We start from the raw sequence: 20,472 nt of genomic DNA, 5'->3' as shown, positions 1-20,472 counted from the left end.
GGCTCAGTAGTTGTGGCGCACGGGCTTAGTTGCTCCGCGGCATGTGGGATCTTCCCGGACCAGGGCTCGAACCCGCGTCCCCTGTATTGGCAGGCGGATTCTTAACCACTGCGCCACCAGGGAAGTTCCTACCTTGCTTCTTTTCCCTCTACCACAGGAGAACAAAAATGGAAAGGAAAGAGGAATAAGGTAAAGAAACGGCGGGGGAAAGATCAAAAAGGGTGCACAAAATCCTTCCCAGGAGCCAAAGCAAACCACTACCCCTGCTCCATTATGAAATAAATATTCTGGCAAATAACAAATATAAATAAAAACCTGGAAAATAGAAGCAAATTTTCTTTTTATAATTTATAGAGATTTATTCCTAAAATTTCATAAAGCACTTCATGTAATAACAAAGGAACATATAAAAACACATATTTAGCAAGTAAAATGTTCACAAAGCATTCATAGCTAAGTAATACCATGAAAATACCATTGTTAAAACAGATTATTAAGGAGAGGTTGCTCATGAACAATATATGAAGTTATAATCATATCACTGGGAACGTACCATGAAGTTCTTTTTCACAGAATGTTAAAAAATAGCTCTGTTGAAGATTTCTAAATTATATAACTATTGTGATTATCCTTTTAATTACAGTAAGTTATAGAGGAAATATGTTCGAAAATAGAGATGTGGGACTTCCCTGGTGGTGCAGTGGTTGGGAATCTGCCTGCCAATGCAGGGGACACGGGTTCAAGCCCTGGTCCGGAAGATCCCACATGCCACAGAGCAACTAAGCCCATGCACCACAACTACTGAGCCTGCACTCTAGAGCCTGGGAGCCACAACTACTGAGCCCACGTGCCACAACTACTGAAGCCTGCGTGCCTAGAGCCCGTGCTCCGCAACAAGTGAAGCCACCGCAGTGAGAAGCCCATGCACCGCAACGAAGAGTAGCCCCCGCTCGCCTCAACTAGAGAAAGCCCGCGCGCAGCAACGAAGACCCAAGGCAGCCAAAAATAGACAAATAAAAAATAAAATTAAAAAACAAAAAAGAAAATATAGAGATGTAGTGCTTAAGCTGGAGTGGACAGAAAACAACGGAAGGTGGATCCCTATACCTCCTTATACTGAAATAAAACAAAATTCATTAAAAAATAAAGCCATAAAGATACTGGAAGAAAACATGGAGGGATAGTTTTATAATCCTGGGGGTAGGAAAGCACTTTTTAAGCATGGATGGAAGCCAGAAAACCAAAAATGAAAAATGATGTCAATTACATACAATTAAATATTTTAATAGGTCAAACCCATGATAAAACTTAGAAAAATAAACTGGTAAAAAGAATATTCTGAATGAGACAAACTTAGTACATAATTACACATATATTGGAATACATAAAGAATATACAGATATCTTCAAAAGATTAATAAAAAGACTATGCAATAGATAGTTGGGCAAAGTACTTAAACAAGAAAATCACAGGTTAAGTAAAAATTGTCAACAAACACAAAAAGATGTCCAACCCCACTAAATACACAAGAAGATTCATATTAAAAAACCTTTTAGATGGCAAAGATTCTGAAGGATAAGTAATTACCCTTTTCAAGATAAAAACACTCAACAAACTAGGAATAGAAGGGAACTTCCTCAACAGGGTAAAGGACATAAAAAACCCCACAGCTAACATCATATTTACTGGGGAAAGATGAACACTTTCCCCCGAGGTTCAGGAACAAGCTATATACCTAAGAGCAAAGAAAACACATGTCTACACCAAAACTTGTTCAAGAATGTTCTTAGCATAACTATTCATAATTGCCAAAAGGTGGAAGTGACCCACATGGTCAACTGATGAATGGATAAACACAATGTAATGTATCCATGTAACAGAATATTTTTCCATAAAAAGGAATGAGGTACTGATACATGCTGCAACATGCAAGAAGTCTGAAAACACTGTTAAGTGAAAGTCACCAGTCATGAAAGGCTATTATTTATGACTTCACTTAATGAAATGGCCAGGCCAGGATAGGCTAATATATAGAGACAGAAAGCAGATTAGTGACTGTGTAGGAGTAGTGGGGGGCTTAGGGGAAAAGGGACATGAGAGCTTTTAATGGGTAAAGAGTCTCTTTTTTTGAGGTGATAATGGTAACATATCACACTCACTAGGCTGGCAGAAACATTTTTTAAATTTAGTTTTTATTTTATACTATAGTTGATTTACAATATTGTGTTAGTTTCAGGTGTACAGCAAAGTGATTCAGTTATACATATAAATATATCCATTCTTTTTCAGATTCTTTTCCCGCATAGGTTATCACAGAATATCAAGTAGAGCTCCCTGTGCTATACAGTAGGTCCTTGTTTATTATCTATTTTATATATAGTAGTCTGTATATGTTAATCCCAAACTCCTAACTTATCCCTCCCCCTTACCTTTCCCCTTTGGTAATCATACATTTGTTTTTGAAGTCTGTGAGTCTGGCAGAAACATTTTTTTTAAAGTATATGGGGGCTTCCCAGGTGGCACAGTGGTTAAGAATCCGCCTGCCAATGCAGGGGACACGGGTTTGAGCCCTGGTCTGGGAAGATCCCACATGCTGCGGAGGAGCTAAGCCCGTGCGCCGCAACTACTGAGCCTGCGCTCTAGAGCCCACGAGCCACAACTACTGAGCCCGTGTGCCACAACTACTGAAGCCCGAGCGCCTAGAGCCCATGCTGTGCAACAAGAGAAACCACCGCAAATGAGAAGCCTGTGCACCGCAATGAAGAGTAGCCCCTGCTCACCGCAACTAGAGAAAGCCCACCTGCAGCAACAAAGACCCAATGCAACCAAAAATAATAAATAAATAAATAAATATATTAAAAAAAAAAAAAAAGAAGTATATGTACTGGCAATGATGTAGAGTAATTAGGTAACCTGACACAACCACTTTTGAAAACTGTTTGACATTGTCTTTGGATTAAGTTGCACATTCCTGATGTAGATGCATACGCTATAGAAAAACTCTTGCACATATGCACTGAGACACGTACATGAACATTTAAAACAGCAATATTTGGAATATGAAGAAAACTACAAAATGTCAAAACATCCCCAGAGGAATAGTGTATAGTCACAAAATTGAATAATGTGTGTGTGTGTGTATACAAATATATGAGTGAAAATGAAGAAACTACAGTTATACATATCAGTGTGGAAGAATCACACAAACATAACACTGAGCAAAAGAAGTAACAAAAATAGCTGCAATGTAATTCTAGATGTATAAAATCGAAAACAGGTAAAGAACAACTATTTTGCTTAGATATTCATAATGTATTAGAAAATCATATTCAGAAGTTGTAAGACCAGCACAAATGTTACTGAAGTAGAAAAATATATGTATCTTACCAGCCCTCTTAGGAACTCCTGTTGAGAGGAATCTCAAAGATGTCATAAGGTGTCCATTATCTACTTTTTGACCAATAGATTTTACTGTTACTATTGCATATGGAAGACACTGCCTAGGTTTATCTACTGGCTTTGAAAGATCATCATATTCATAGAGGTATACCTAAAAGATAAAGAAGGAAGAGAACATTTTTATGCTGATTAATTTTTTCAGACTTGAATAAGCTCCTATTTTAAAAAATCTAGATAACTGCATGTTGTTATTTATTAATCAGCTTCCATACAGCCCCACTCTCCCTGCCTTCTTCAACCCTAGTTTTCCTGAAGAGGAATTTTTTTCCTCACAGCATATTTTTTCCTTGATAGGCTTCCAATATCAGCAGAAACAAACACAATCTGTTTTTAAATAAAAAAGTATTTTTTCATTAAAACTTCAATGTTTTGCATATGCTGGGAACCACTATATTTTATTTGGGAGGAAAAGTCAATTAGAAAAATAACAATAGCTTAATATATCTTACATGTGGGAGCATATATATATTTCTAAAATATTTATCCTCATTTAATCATATATATTATATATAGTATGTATTACATAATTTAATCTTCTATAAAAGATTAAAGGTCTACTAAGTGTCTCAGTAACATATGACAGAAAATTACTGTGTAGTAATTAGTCTACCATGTAATGACTAATACATAAGCCTTTTCTCCTTTTGCGAAGATCAATAACATTTCAAAGTAGCCTTGTTTGTTTTGCAAGTTAGGAATTAATCTATGAAACATCTAAATAAAAGCAGCCACTGTACTTAGAACGAAGTTAAATGTAAATCTGGAAGCCTCTTTATTAATGTTCCCAGATCACAAATATTAAAACAACTTTTACTATCTATTTATTTAGGTCATATTATGGTGAACGAAGTAAGAGATTTCCATTTAATATTTTGGGCAGTTGTTTTAAGGCTTGTATCATACAGTGTGAGGCATGTGACTTTCAAGTTGTCAAATGAACCAAAAAGTTAACATACTGCTGAACTGTAGGCTTGTAGTTCAATGGTATCTTTCAAAGAGGGTATACTTCTTGACATATGGCAGTCAAAGTTAGGAGAAGGATCCAAAGAAACTTTGTTTTTATCCATTGAAGGCTGAATTTTCTTCACTTTTCCAAAAAGAACCTGGAAAAAAAAAAGGCAAAAAGAAGGTAAATAAAAATATTCCAAAACGCTTTAAACTCTCATACTAGGAAAGTAAAGCTAGCTTCTTTTTTAAGGAAAGAAATTCGAATGGAGAGATAATCCATGTCCCAGATGAATGGCATGACTTATTGTAATTATGTCAATTCCCCCTTAAATTAAACTCAAAGACTAAAGTAATTCCAATAAAAATTTCAGAAAATCCATTTGTAGAAATGAGTTTTAGTTTAAAAACTTCCCTGAAAGACTAAACAAGAATAACGTATACAATTTTGGAAATAATTTTTTGAAATAAAATTTGGGTCAGAAATAGAGAATGATGGAACAGGAAAGGTGACATACACTTCCAGATATTAAATACTTTTTAAAAGAACGGTACTACCACAAAAAAGGCAGAGAGGGGAAAAAAGCCGCACAAAATAAAAAGCCCAGATAAGTCCAAGCATCTATAAAAATATAGTATGATATTAAAAGCATCATTTGAAATAAATGAAGCAAAACCAGATTATTCAGTAAATGGTGAGGACTTGAAAAAAACTAAATTCCTCTCAACCTATAAACCAAAATAAATACCAAACAAGGTAAACATTTAAGTAATATAAACACTGTAGAAAGAAATACAAGCAAATATTTATCTAACCTCCAACTGAGGATTCTTTTCTAAGCATATTGCCAAAAAACCATGAACTAAAAACAAACTTCACTGTAAAATATTCCAAAGCTTCTGTACATCAAAAACAAATGAGTATAAAAATTAAAAAAACCATGAACTAATTAAGTGATAAAAGGTGGGGAAAAAGTGCAATTAATATGAAAACAACTACAAATTTTACTTAAGTCAGCAATTCTATTACTTTTATTTTTTAATATGCTAATAATTCATTCAAAACTGAAAACAATACTAAATGTAATGTGGTACCCTGTACTTGGATACTGGAAGAGAAAAAAACATTAGTGGAAAAACTGGCAAAAGCTGAATAGTCTGTAGTAAATAGTACTGTACCAATGTTAGTTTCTTTTCATTTTATTTTATTATTATTTTTTAAATTGAGATATAATTGACACACACACTGTTAGTTTCAGTTTCTTAGTTTTAACAGAGGTGCCATAGTTATATGAAATGTTAACATTAGGGGAAGCTGGCTAAATTGTATACAGGACCTTTCTGTACTACCTTCATAATTTTTCTGTAAATTTAAATTTATTACAAAATAAAATATTTAAAAAAGAAAACAATAAGTGATAAAACATTATACACAGAAAAGCCTAGCTCTCAACATTCACTTTAATGAATTGATAATGCTTATGAATCAACTAGAAACAAAGAAAGGAAAATCCAAGAATCTAGCAAAGGATATTAATAGGCAGTTCACTAAATACTGTCAATGAATATACGCAGAATGTTAAGCTCAGCAATAACTATGAAAAAGAATAAAAAACTGAACCAACAATGAGAAACTATCACATATTAAGACTGGCAAATATTTTTTAAAAAATATAATACACAGAGTTAGTGATGGTGTGAGATAACAGACATCCCCCACAGGCTGTGGAAAGGAATGTCAATTAGTACAACCTTTCTCAGGACAACTGGGCATTACATATCGAAAGCTGTGAAAGTGTACACATACCTCTGACTCCTAATTTGACACATAGGAATTAATCAATTAATTCTTAGCAAATAATCACAGGTGTGTGTAAAATGTACCTACATGAATAATCAAAGTAGTATTTAAAAGTACAAAAATAAGAAAACCAAGTAATTTATATCCCAACATTAAAAAATGTGTTGCACAAATTTATGGTAGAGTTGTACAGTGGAATACTATGTAGTCATTCAAAAGGATATTACAGAAGAATATTTATTTAATGACGTGGAAAATGTTGATTTTGTAATCAATGAAAAAAGCAAGTTACATAATATATAAAGAATGTATTTTAATGACCATTATACAATGCATATCCATACATATGAGCAGAAGACTAAGTATAGGTATACAAAAAAAATTGTGTCGTTATTAATGGGCTTTTTGGAGCTTCTTAGGATGTTCCAAATTTTCTAAAATCAGTATGTATTATTTTTTAATATAAAAATAAATCATGCTTTATGAATTTGATAATACCTGAGGTCTAAAAATAATTAAATTATACCAAATGAACTGTTGGTTTTACGTGAATGTACACACATCCTAAGTTACACAACTGAGGATCCTGCCTACTTACTGTGATTTTAGTAGTCCTGGCAAAGCTGCAATTAACAAAAAAGTATATCTTAACCAGTTTGTTGATGCTTACAATTCGACTGTAAGATTTTTTCTTTTTTTTCAATTTTGAGTAATTTTAGACTTTAAGAAAAGTTGCAAGACAGTTCAGAGATCCCATACACCTCTACCCTGTTTTTCCTAATGTTAACATCTTATATAAGCATGGCAAAATTATTAAAACAAAGAAATTAATATTGTATAACACTATTAAGTAAAATAAACAGTAAGAGTGTAGCAACTTTAGCTTAAGTCAGAATTATTAATACCAATGTTTTGAGGAAAGACACTTAGAATACTCTGGTATTAATTATAGTCTGAACAAAAGAGAGAAAGATAAGAGGGTCAAATAGGAGAGAAAAAATATACATTAGGAAAACCAATATGATAAAGGCTGCCTTTGTTTACTTGAAGACTTTTATGCTGCACACCCACTAGAGTCAAAAATAGGGGAAAATTTCAAATGATGATGATGATAGTAATAAATAATTATTATTTATTTTATACAATGCAACTTTAAAACATTAATAATTCATATTGAAAGTAAAATACATTTAGGTCAATTTAAAGCAAACTGAATATAATATTTAGTATTTGTTTTGTGCTACCAACCTTAAAAACTGTAATACTTTCTACAGTAATGCTTCTACTATGAGCAAAATTCAAGGCCACATCAACATGTCTAAATATATAAATTCCAAGAAGAGGGTTGCCTAGTATCTTCAATGTAGATGTTTTGGTACTTATTCCATTCTGATATATCTCAGCCACATCACTCTGAGGAAGTGCTAAAAAGCAGAAATGTTCTTCAAGTTCTCTGCCGTGTCTTCCACTCCCACGCATCTCTGACCTAAAGCAAACAGCGTGTAATTAAATGAGAACATCAACAGAATTTTCAAGGAGAAGATGAATACTTGAGTTAGCTTGCTACAGTTATGGTAACTATCCTATGGTAACAAGTTAGGCTGAAAAATCATCTAAGGAAAGAATTCAGGAAATAGTTCAATAACTACTTGTGTAGGATTATGGTCTACATTCCGTATAGGCCAATGGAAATAAGGGCTAACATTTCCTGAATGCTAATGTCCCCAGCACTGTTAAGACTTAACCGTTACATACCTTTTGTCATTTTGTTCTCAAATCCCCAAGAATTGAACTACTGCTATTATTATTACTTATTATTGTCATTGTTGTTACACACATTTTTAAAATGAGAAATATGAGGTTCAGAGGGTTAAAACTTGCCAAAATAGTAAAGTGACAGAGTCGGAAATATATATGCCAATTCTTGTCCATTAAGTTCTGGAGCTAAAGTTCTTATTTGTGTTACAGAGCGAAGGACATGCATTTCTTAAATATACACAGAGAGAGACACATACACAATACACTTATATATGGTCAATTATTAGGGCCATTCTCTATTCTCCAGGGATCTAGGTCACAGCTGGGAGAAGCAAGCTAGAATTTGATTACAGGTTCCTATCTTGGCACTATGAAAATTATGAATCATTCTCAGAAAAGGTTATAATCTAAAGTACAGACACTATTGAACTTTTACCTACATTCCACGAGAATCACTGCAACATATAAAACACCCATCCTTCTCCTCCAGTTGGTGGACCGGGGAAGGGAGTCCTATGTGGCCTGCTCAGGAGCAGCAGCGGCGGCAGCAACTGCCACAGCAGGTGATAGCGACAGAGAGCTTCAATCACCGTGACAGAAGTGTGATTCCAAAAGACTATCAGCAGTGGAGAAGCTACAGAACCTAGAAAGTAATGTGCATACCACAAAAGGAAAACTGCTCTTGAAAACCACATGCTACCTATATTTGTTATTTCCTGGAACACCACTCAAAAGAATTTGTATAAGTATACTATGCACATTAGTGTATTAATATTTACTTGCAAAAATAATTCACCTTCAACAGTAGACAGGCCCCTGGCAACAAAACACACGGCAACAATAACAAGCAAGACTAACCAATGAGATCATGACCATTTCTCTCAGTTCTGGAAATGTCAGCCTTAACTTTCAACTCCATCGTCATCATTTCCTGCTCTTGTTTTTAGCTTGACGTCAGACTCTGTAAACCACTAAGATCTCTATGTTGATTGTTAAGGTTTAATTCTCACAGAAGAATTACAATACTTTTTTCTGTTTTCCTAATTTCTCATGTGGTTTTTCTTAGGATCTGGAAGAACTCCCACAACAATAGCACAAAGCATGAGAGGGAGGGAGGAAATCAAAATATATTGTTGTAAGGTTCTTACAGCACACATGAATCACATTACGTGAAGGTGTGTTGTGATGAAGATGTATACAGGTATACCTTGTTTTATTGTACTTCACTGCATTGGGCTTCACAGATATTGCATTTTTTATGAACTGAAGGTTTGTGGCAACCTTGCGTCAAGCAAGTCTACTGGCACCATTTTTCCAACAGCATTTGTTCACTTTGTGTCCCTGTGTCACATCTGGATAATTCTCGCAGTATTTCAAACTCCTTCATTATTATTATATTTGTTATGGTGATCTGTGATCTGTGATATTTGATGTTACTACTATGATTCACTGAAGGCTCAAATGATGGTTAGTATTTTTTAGCAATAATGCATTTTTAAATTAAGGTGTGTACACTGTTTTTTTAATGCTGTTGCACACTTACACTATAATGTAAACATAACTTTATATGCACTGGGAAGCCAAAAAATTTGTGTGAATCTCTTTATTGTGGTCTGGAACTGAAGCTGTGATACCTCCGAGTTATGCCTGTAATGTAAACCCTAGAGCAGTGGTGCCGTTGACATTCTGGACCAAATAATTCTTTGTGTTACCTAGTCATCTTATTGGCTGAACATTATATCCTGTTAATGGACTGAGTAGAATGAAAAAAATACAACTTAATAAAGATCCGATCCAGGGCTCCAAAAACCTTTATAAATTCAAGTAAAAAATATTCCCTGGAGGTTTCTGTTAGTAATAATACTGTTAAAAACTTTGTACTTTTCAATGTATATTCAGAATTACGCTTGAAAAAAATTTAGGACTAAATATGATTTACATAATCAAAATTACCAATTAAAAATTAGCCTTTAGAACTATTTCTAGGTCTAAAAAGGTTTGTAAAAGGTTGACTTTCAAAGTTATTCAGACACTAGGATCTATGTTAACTCGTTAAATGACAGCAGCTCTGAGTTTCAACAATTCCATTTCAGAGACGATAGGTAAAATGAATCCAAATAGTCTTTTGTCTTTTTTTTTTTTTTTTTTTTGGCCGTGCCACCGTGCGTGCCTTACAGGATCTTAGTTCCCTGACCAGGGACTGAACCTGCACCCTCGGCAGTGAAAGCATGAAGCCCTAACCACTGGACTGCCCGGGAATTCCCGTACACAGAATATTTTCAATAAATATACAGTTGGCTCTCTGTATCGGTTGGTTCTACATCCATGGATTCAACCAACCATGGACTGCAAACTTAATTTACAATCCATGATGGGTTGAATTTGATGATGCAGAACTCGTGGATATGGAGAACCAACAATGGGATCTGAGCATCCGCAGATTTTGGTATTTGGGGCAGGTCCTGGAACCAATCTCCCATGGGTACCAAGGGACAACTGTAAATGTAAAAGACTTAGATAAAACTCACATTGATGAGAAGTTATACAAGTTAGCAAAGCACAATGAATGAGTGGTAGAGCTGTGCACTTACACCTGTCACCAACCTAAATTCCTATGTGTGCACCATGGCAAGATCCTGCTGATAACCAAGGCCCTACAGCAGCATGTAGGCCCAGATCCGCCCTGTCTTCTGTCACTGGCCTGCACCACTAGGCTCACCTGCAGCTAGCCCTTCCACAGTGATGGATACCCCTGGCCCCCATCAGGCCTCCAAAGCTACATGTCCATGGCAAGATCCAGCAGTCACAGTAGTGCACACCAACAGCCAGGACCCCCCCAAAGCTGTCAGTGCACCTGCCATTGGCACTTGCCTTGACATCTGCCCTGGCCCCCATTGCTACATGTGTGTTTATTTGATTTTTTTTTAATCATAGAATTCTAAGTATTTAATCACATTTTGAGATAATCGTTTAGTTACAGTAAATACTTTTTGCTTCCATTTTCCTTTCTTTATTTTATTCACTGTAAGTTATCTTATTGTTCCCAAGAGAGTATAACTTTAAAATGAGTTAACATGTTACATTACATTTTCCTTTCTAACATGAAATTTAATTATATTGCATTTAATTCACGTAAGTGTTCATCTAACAAGTGGATTCTTAAATATTTTTTGAGTTACTAAGAAACAGAACTTCTCTTTTTCCTCCGTTTTCTCTTTTCCTTTCCTTTTGCTCCTCTTCTTCCTTATTCCTCTTTTTTCTCAAATAAATTCCTCAGCATTGTCTTCTGCTCGCAGATTCACAAAGCTGAGCCCACTAGAGCTGGAAGAGGCTGTAACGATCCTCCTGTCCATGAGTTCCTGACCTGGGGTTCACTTACACAGGAAAAGTCCCAGGCTGGCTACTGTAGGGAGCCCAAAAACCTTAGAATTCTGTGCAAAGCTCTGTGTTCATGTGCACTTCCCTGGGAAGAGGAGCTATAACTTCATCAAATTCTCAGAGGGGTCCCTGACCCCAAAGGTTAAATAAGTATCACTGGTGAGGAAAACAATGGCCAAGATGTCAAAATAGCTCATCCAGGATCACATAACTATGTAGTGGCAGAACCAGGAGTAGAATTTAGGTCTCTGGCTTCTAGTACAAGGCTTTTTCTGCTACACTAAGAAAGCGGGCCTAGCTTCAATTTTTATGGGGTTGTTGATATACAGTTTATGTCTTCTTTTTTTAAAATTTTCTTTCTTTTTTAAAAAATTTTTAATAGAAACAACCTAAATGTCCATCAGTAGAGGAATGGGGGCTTCCTTGGTGGCGCAGTGGTTGAGAATCTGCCTGCCAATGCAGGGACACGGGTTCGAGCCCTGGTCTGGGAAGATCCCACATGCCACGGAGCAACTAGGCCCGTGAGCCACAATTACTGGGCCTGCGCGTCTGGAGCCTGTGCTCCGCAACAAGAGAGGCCGTGATAATGAGAGGCCTGCGCACCGTGATGAAGAGGGGCCCCCACTTGCCGCAACTAGAGAAAGCCCTCGCACAGAAACAAAGACCCAACACAGCCATAAAAATAAATAAATAAATAAATAAACGCAAAGTTTAAAAAAAAAAAAAAGCACAGTATCTTCTGCTTATATTTAAAAAAAAAAAAATAGGGGCTTCCCTGGTGGCGCAGTGGTTGGGAGTCTGCCTGCCGGTGCAGGGGACACGGGTTCGAGCCCTGGTCTGGGAGGATCCCGCATGCCGCGGAGCGGCTGGGCCCGTGAGCCACAATTGCTGAGCCTGCGCGTCTGGAGCCTGTGCTCCGCAGCGGGGGAGGCCTCGATGGTGAGAGGCCCACGCACTGCAATGGGGAGTGGCCCCCACTCGCCGCGACTAGAGAAAGCCCTCGCACAGAAACGAAGACCCAACACAGCCAAAAATAAATAAATAAATAAATAAATAAATAATTAAAAAAAAAAATAGAGGAATGGATAAAGAAGATGTGGGACATATACACATGGAATATCACTCAGCCATAAAAAGGAATGAAACTGGGTCATTTGTAGAGACATGGATGGACCTAGAGATTGTCATACAGAGTGAAGGGAGTCAGAAAGAGAAAAACAAGTATCGTATATTTGTAGAATATACGATAATGCATATATGTGGAATCTGAAAATATTCATATAGACGACCTTATTTACAAAGCAGAAATAGAGACACAGATGTAGCGAACAAACATATGGATACCAAGGGGGAAAGGAGGGGTGGGATGAATTGGGAGATTGGGATTGACATATATACACTATTGACACTATGCATAAAATAGATAACTAATGAGGACCTACTGTATAGCACAGGCAACTCTACTCAATGCTCTGTGGTGACCTAAATGGGAAGGAAATCCAAAAAAGAGGGGATATATGTACACATATAGCTGATTCACTCTGCTGTACAGGAGAAACTAACACAACATTGTAAAGCAACTATACATGTGTGTTTATAACCAGCCCTGTCACAACTCAGGCACCTGCAACTGGCCCGCACAGCCGAGTGTGTGCATACAAACCAGCTTGGGCCACTACTGCTGCTTACTCTGGTCCTCTCCCTAGTTTATGGACCTGGAGGTGCTGCTGAGAACCCCAACAGCCATTGTAACCTCTGCAGACCCCTGGCAGTGTTTGCCAAAGACCACACAAATTGTCGATGTTGTGGATCCCAATGGCCTGATCTACTGAGTTACACCACAATCCCCAAGACATGGAGCCACCACATGCCCCTCCACGTGGCACCCTGCAGCACTAACCCAGGGTCACAGCACTCTCTGGCATGTCCCCACCCCAGGTGAAGGTCTTTTCTTAGCAAAGTTAGTCCATAAAGTCTCGTCTTTAAATGTGCAGACACCTATGCAAGGCTAAAGGACCATGAAGAATCAGGGAAATGTGACTCCACCAAAGAAATACAGTAAACCTCCAGTAAATGGCCCCCCAAAAATGGAGATACAGGATTTGCTCTACAAAGAATTCAAAATTATTCTAAAGATGCTCAGGGAGCTATAAGAAAACACAGATAAATACTTTAACAATATCAGGAAAAGAATATAAGAACAAAATGAGGAAAGAAAGAGAAAGAGAACATAAAAAAGAACCAAAGAGGAATTTTGAAGGTAAAGAATACAATGACTGAACTGAAGAATTCAACAGAGAGCTTCAACAGCAGACTAGACCAAGCAGAAGAAAAAAAATCAGTGAGCTCAAAGACAGATTGTTTAAAAGTATCCAGTCAGAAGAGCAAAAAGAAAAATGAAAAGACTGAAGAAAGCCTACAGATCTTATGGGACACCATTAATAAAACAATCTATACGTTGTTGGATTCCCATAAGAAGGACAGAAGGAGAAAAGTGAAGAAAGCTTATTTAAAGAAATAATGGCTGAGAACTTCCCAAACCTCAGGAGATATCCAAGTTCATGAAGCTAACAGGTCACCCCAAAATTTCAATCTAAAAATGATCTTCTCTAAGACACTATAATTTTATTTTAAAATTTTTAAATAAAAATTTTATTAAAATTAAAATTTTTATTAGACAGTTTTATTAAAAACTGTCTAAAATCAGAGACAAAGAGAAGATTTTAAAAGCAAGAGAAATTTTTTTCTCTCATTCAAGGGAACCCCCAATAAAGCTATAATCAGATTTCTCAGCAGAGATCTTGCAGACCAGAAGAGAATGGAATGATATACTCAAAGTACTGAAAGAAAGAAAGTGCCAACCAAGAATACTTAACCCAGTCAAGCTGTCTTTCAGAAATGAAGGCAAAATAAAAAGTTTCCCAAACAAAAGCTGAGGGAGTTTATCACCACTAGACCTGCCTTATGAGAAACGCAAAACGGACTTACTCAAGGTGAAATGAAAGGGCTGTAACTGGTAACATAAAATGTATGAAAATAAACAATACACTAGTAAGGGTAGATATATAGTAAGATTCAGAATACTTTAATACTGTAATATGGTGGTGTTAACTCTAGATAAAAGGTGAAGTACAAAAGTATTAAAGATAGCTATAGCTATGATAATTTGTTAATGGATACACAATATAAAAAGATGTAAAGTGTGACATCAAAAACATAAAATGGGGGAAATAAAAAGGTAGAGTTTTTGCATGCAATTAAAGTTAAACTGTCATAAGCTTAAGATAGACTACTATACCTATTCAATGTTTCAAGTAAGCCTCAGGGTAAACACAAGCAAAAACCTACAGCAGATACACACAAGATAGAGAAGAAGGAATCAAAGTGTACCACTACAGAAAATCATCAATTCACAAAGGAATATAGCAAGAGAGGAAGAAAGGAACAAGAGAACTACAAAACAGCCAGAAAACAACAAGATGGCAATAGTTGGTTTTTACCTATCAATAATTACTTTAAATGTACATGGTCAAAAAGCACAGAGTGGGTAAAAGGATAAAAAAACAAGACACAACTATATGCTACTTATAAGAGACTCACTTCCAGGACACAAATAGACTCAAAGTGAAGAGATGAGAAAACATCCCATGCAAACGGAAACCAAAAGATGGCAGGGGTAGCTACACCTATAAGCAGACAAAACAGACTTTAAATCTAAAACATTAACAAGCAACAAGGTCATTATAAATGATAAAGGGGTCAATTCACCAAAAGGACATAACAACTGTAAATAAATATGCACACAATATCAGAGCACCTAAATATATTAAGCAAATACTAATAGAGCTGAAGGGAGCAATAGAGAACAATACAATAATAGTGGGGGATTTTCAAACCCAAGTTTCAACAATGCATAGATCATCCAGACAGAAAATCAATAAGGGAACATTGGACTTGAACTATATTTTATACCAAGTGGATCTGACATATACAGAACATTCCATCCAACAGCAGCAGAGTACACATTCTTCTCAAGGGCACATGGAACATTTTTCAGGACAGATCGTATGTTAGGCCACAAAACAAGTCTCAGCGAACTTTAAATCACTGAAATTATCACACCAACGATCTTTTCTAATCACAATAGTATGAAAGCAGAAATCAGTAACAGGATGAAAACTGAAAAATTCACAAATATGAGAATATTGTACAATACGTACCTGAACAACTGATGGGTCAAAGATGAAATCAAAAGGGAAATAAAACATACTGAAATAAAGGAAAATGGAAACACCACATGCCAAACCTTAAGACATGCAACAAAAGCAGTACTAAGAGGTAATTTTACAGTGATAAATTCCTACATTTGGAAAAAAGAAAAACCTCAAATAAACAACCTAACTTTATACCTCAAGGAACTAGAAAAAGAACTAAGCCCAAAGTTAGCAGAAGGAAGGCAGATAACAAAGAGCAGAAACAAATGAAATAGAGAATAGAAAAACAATAGGAAAGGTCAATGAAACAAAGAGTTGTTTTTTGAAAAGACAAGCAAAATTGACTTTACCTAAACTTACCAAGAAAAAAAGAGAGAGGACTCAAATAATTGAAATTATAAGTGAAACAGCTGACATTACAACTGATATCACAGAAATACAAAGGATCATAAGAGACTATTATGAACAATTATATGCCAACAAATTGGATAACCTAGAAGAAATGGATAAATTCCTAGAAAAAACAACATACCAAGTCTGAATCATAAAGAAAAAATCTGAACACACCAATAACAAGTAAGGACATTGAAACAGTAATCAAATATCTTCCAACAAAGAAAAGCCCAGGACCAGATGGGTTCATGGGTGAATTCTACCAAACATTTAAAGAAGAATTAATGCCAATTCTTCTCAAACTCTTCCAAGAAACTGATGAGGAGGGAACACTCCCAAACTCATTTTATGAGGCCAGCATTACCTTGATATCAGGGCCAGGTAAGGATACTATAAGAAAACTAAAGCCCAATATCTCTGATGAATATAGATGCAAAAATTATTAACAAAATACTAGTAAACCAAACTCAACAACACACTAAAAGGATCATACACCAAAATCAAGTGGGAATTATTCCTGGAATGCAAGGATGGATCAACATATGCAAATCAAGAAATGTGATACACATTCATAGAATGAAACATAAAAATCAAATGATCATCTCAAAAGACACACAAAAAAAGCATTTGACAAAATTCCACATCATTTCATGATAAAAACTGTCAATAAATTGAGTATAGGAGGAACATACCTCAACATAATAAAGGTCATTTTGACAGACTGACAACTAATGTCATACTCAGTGGTGAAAAATTGAAAGCTTTTCCCCTAAGATCAGGAATGAGACAAGAATGCCCACTATCACCACTTTTATTCAACAGAGTACTGAAAGTCCTAGCCAGAGTAAGAAGGCAAGCAAAAGAAATAGAAGGCATCCAAATCAGAAAGGAAGAAGTAAAATGGTCTCTGTTTGCAGATGACAGGATCTTATATATAGAAAGTCCTAAAGTCTCTACCAAAAAAACTATTAGACCTAACAAACCAATTCAGTGATGTTTCAGGATACAAATCAACATAAAAAAATCACTGCGTTTCTACACACCAACAATGAATTATCTGAAAAAGATGTAAAGAAAACAATTCCATTTACAATAACATCAAAAACAAAATACTTAGGAATAAATTTAAGCAAGGAAGGGAAAGAGCTATACACCTAAAACTATAAGACAATAATTAAAGAAACTGAAGAAGACACAAAAAATAGAATGATATCCTTTGTTCATGGATTGGAAGAGTTAACATTGTTAAAATGTCAATACTACCCAAAGCCATCTACAGATTCAATGCAATTTCTATCAAAATTCCAATGGCATTTTTCACAGAAACAGGAAAAATGATCCTAAAATTTAAATGGAACCACAAAAGACCCCGAGAGCCAAAACAATCTTGAGAAAGAAGAACAAAGCTGGGGCATCACACTTCCTGATTTCAAAGTATATCCCAAACCTACAGAAATCAAAACAGTATGGTACTGGCATAAAAAACCATATAGACCAATGGAACAGAATATCAAGAGCCCAGAAATAAACCCACGCATATATGGTCAAATAATATTTAACAAGGGGGCAAAGAAAACTCAATGAGGAAAGGACAGTCTCCTTAACAAATGCTGGGAAAAATGGATATTCACATGCAAAAAAGTGAAACTGGACTCCTATCTTACACCACTCACAAAAACTTAACTCAAAATGGATTAAGGACTTAGAGGTAACACCTGAAGCAATAAAACTCCTGTAAGAAAACATAGGGAAAAAGTCCTCCTTGACAGTGGTCTTGGCAATGATTTTTTTGGATATGACATCAAAAGCACAAGCAATAAAGAAAAACAAACAATGAGATGACCTCAAACTAAAATGCTCCTGCATGGCAAAAAGAAAGAGTCAAGAAAAGGAAAAGAGAACCTACAGAATGGGAGAAAGTATTTGCAAACTATACAGCTGGTAAAGGGTTAATATTCAAAATACAGAAGGAATTCATAAACTCAACAGCAAAAACAATCTGATTAAAAAATGGGAAGAAGACTTGAAGAAACATTTTTCCAAAGAAAATGTACACATGGCCAAGTACTTAATAAGGTGCTACACATCATTAATCATCAGGGAAATGCAATTCAAAATCACAATAAGATATCATCTCACATGTGTTAGACTGGCTATTCTCAAAAGACAAGATAAAAAGTGCTGGTGAGGACATGGAGAAAAGGGAACCTGGTGCATTCTTGGTGGCAATGTAAACTGGTACAGCCACTATGGAGAACAGTATGGAGATCCCTCAAAAAATTGAAAATAGAGCCACCATATGACCCAGCACTCCCACTCCTGGGTGATGTCTGAAGGAGACGAAGTCACTGTGTCTCAGAGATGCCAGCACCCCCACACCCACTGCAGTGCCATGCACAACCGCCAAGACGTGGACGCAACTAAGTTCAACAGATGAATGGATAAATGTGGCATATATACACAATGGGATACTATTCAGCCACAAAAAGAAGGAAATCCTTCCATTTGCAACAACACAGATTAATCTAGAGGACATTATGCTACGTGAAGTAAGTCAGAGAGAGAAATACCAGATGATCTCGCTTACATGTGGAATCTAAAAACATCAAGCTGATAGAAACAGAGCAGAATGGTGGTTTCCAGGGTCTGGGGAGTGCGGGAAATGGGGAGGTGGTGGTCAAAGGGTACAAACTTTCAGTTATAAGATAAGTAAGTTCCAGAGATCTAAGGTACAGAGTGGTGACTATAGTTTATAATACTGTACCGTATGCTTGCAAGGTGCTGTAAGAGTAGAGTTTTAATGTTCTCACTGTAACAATGACAACATGGTAATTGTGTGAGGTGAAGGATGTGTTAACTAACCTTACTATGGTAAACATTTCCCTATATATGTGTATCAAATAATCACGTTGTACATCTTAAACATACACAGTGCTATATGTCAATCATATTTTAACAAAACTGGAGGGAAAAAAAGATATTTTCTAACTCACACAAAAGTCCAGAGAGAAGGCAGTATATAGCTGCTCTAAGAAATTACCGCACACTTAGTGGATTAAAACAAATCAAGTTTATTATCTTACAGTTATGTAGGTCATAAGTCTGACATGGGTCTCATGGGGCTAAAATCAAGGTGTCATCTAGACCGCGTTTCTTTCTTAGGCTCTAGGGGAGGATCTCTTTCCTTGTTGGCAGAATTCAATCACCTGCAGTTGGAGGACTGAGATCCCACTTCCTTGCTGGCTGTTAGCCAAAAGCGATCCCCAAATTCCAGACAATACCTGCGTTCATAACACCTTTCCTGCATCTTTAAAGCTAGCAAAGGCAAGCTGAATCCTTCTCATACTTTTCTTTCTTCCTTCAGTCTCTCACTCTTCTGTCTTCCTCTTAAATTTTTAAGATTAAGAGCTCATATCATTAAATTGGGCCCACCCAGATTACCCAGAATAATCACCCAAACTCAAGGTCTGTGACCTCAATCACATTTGCAAAGTCCTTTTTGTTAGGTAAAGGTTGTGGGGATCGGAGTGTGGGTATCTTTGGGGGAGCATTATGCTGGCTACCACAGGAAGAATCTAAACTTATTTAGTCCCTCAACAATATTAGGAACTCAAGTTTCTTTTCCTTGACTCTCTACACTGCTGTCCATAGCTTTATCTTTATCTCTGCCTGGCTCCTCTTGTGGTCATAAGAGAGCTGCCAGCAGCAACTAGGCCTACCTGCTCCCTTGCCCACAGACACCAATAGAGACACTGACTTCACCTTCCCAGGATTTCCAAGAAAGCCTCATACTGTGTTATACTGAACCATATTGACTATGCTTGTACATCAGTAAACCAACAAAGGCAAGGGGAATGGGACAAAGAATAGTTTAGACTAATTATATGAGACAATCTAGAACTATTAGGGAGACTGCAGTCTACTCGCTTGGTTCCCCTTTAGACACACCCTTCTTCCAACACTTATACTTTCAAAAATGCTCATGCTCACACCGAGCAAGGTCAATCCACCTCACAAAAAGGGAACAATCCAGTCTCATCGAGTTACTGCATCTAACTTCAGACCAATGATGTGAGTAATACGCTTTCCCTTAAAGTGGGTCTGGACGTAGACTCATATAGTCAACATCCATTTAGGCAGCATATGGTTACAAGGTTAAGTTACCTACACGAAAAATAAATTGGTGAAGAAAACGTAGGGTAACCACAATTAAATTTAGAGAAGTGAAGAATGACACAACGGTCAGTGTTAACTGGCCCTTAGCACAAAGTATATCCTTCTAGAAAGAAATAGCTAGGATTCTTGGCCCTCAAAATTCCAAAGGCTAGGAACCATAGCATGATCTTGTTTAGACAATGGTTGCTATTAGGAATTTCAGTCTCCTGGCAACAAGCCTCTGAGACCCTCCCATTTCCCAAGGCCCTGAATTTAGAATGGTCTTTACCCACTGCATTACAATTTGAAACTATCCATTTCTTTCCACAGACTGCATTTAAAATATATCTTTATTGCATAAAGTTGAGT

General features: G+C 36.4%; 1 protein-coding gene across 6 annotated transcripts in view; it reads right to left on the bottom strand.

Annotated features, from left to right (window-relative positions):
• The window catches only part of TEX15 (testis expressed 15, meiosis and synapsis associated), an 84,681-nt gene that overhangs the window by 17,199 nt on the left and 47,010 nt on the right, over positions 1–20,472 (bottom strand). For all 6 annotated transcript variants that reach the window (XM_082374899.1, XM_082374902.1, XM_082374900.1 and 3 more), the window contains 3 exons: positions 7,454–7,691; positions 4,416–4,562; positions 3,388–3,550 (listed from right to left, as the gene is read on the bottom strand). In XM_082374899.1, the coding sequence (XP_082231025.1) occupies positions 3,388–3,550; positions 4,416–4,562; positions 7,454–7,691 (548 nt within the window). The remainder of the gene's footprint in view (positions 1–3,387; positions 3,551–4,415; positions 4,563–7,453; positions 7,692–20,472) is intronic.

Source organism: Balaenoptera borealis, assembly GCF_965194805.1.
Source record: "Balaenoptera borealis genome assembly, chromosome: 21".
Taxonomy (NCBI): domain Eukaryota; kingdom Metazoa; phylum Chordata; class Mammalia; order Artiodactyla; family Balaenopteridae; genus Balaenoptera; species Balaenoptera borealis.
The sequence above is the reverse complement of the archived record's forward strand: the minus strand, read 5'-3'. Positions and strand labels throughout refer to the sequence as shown.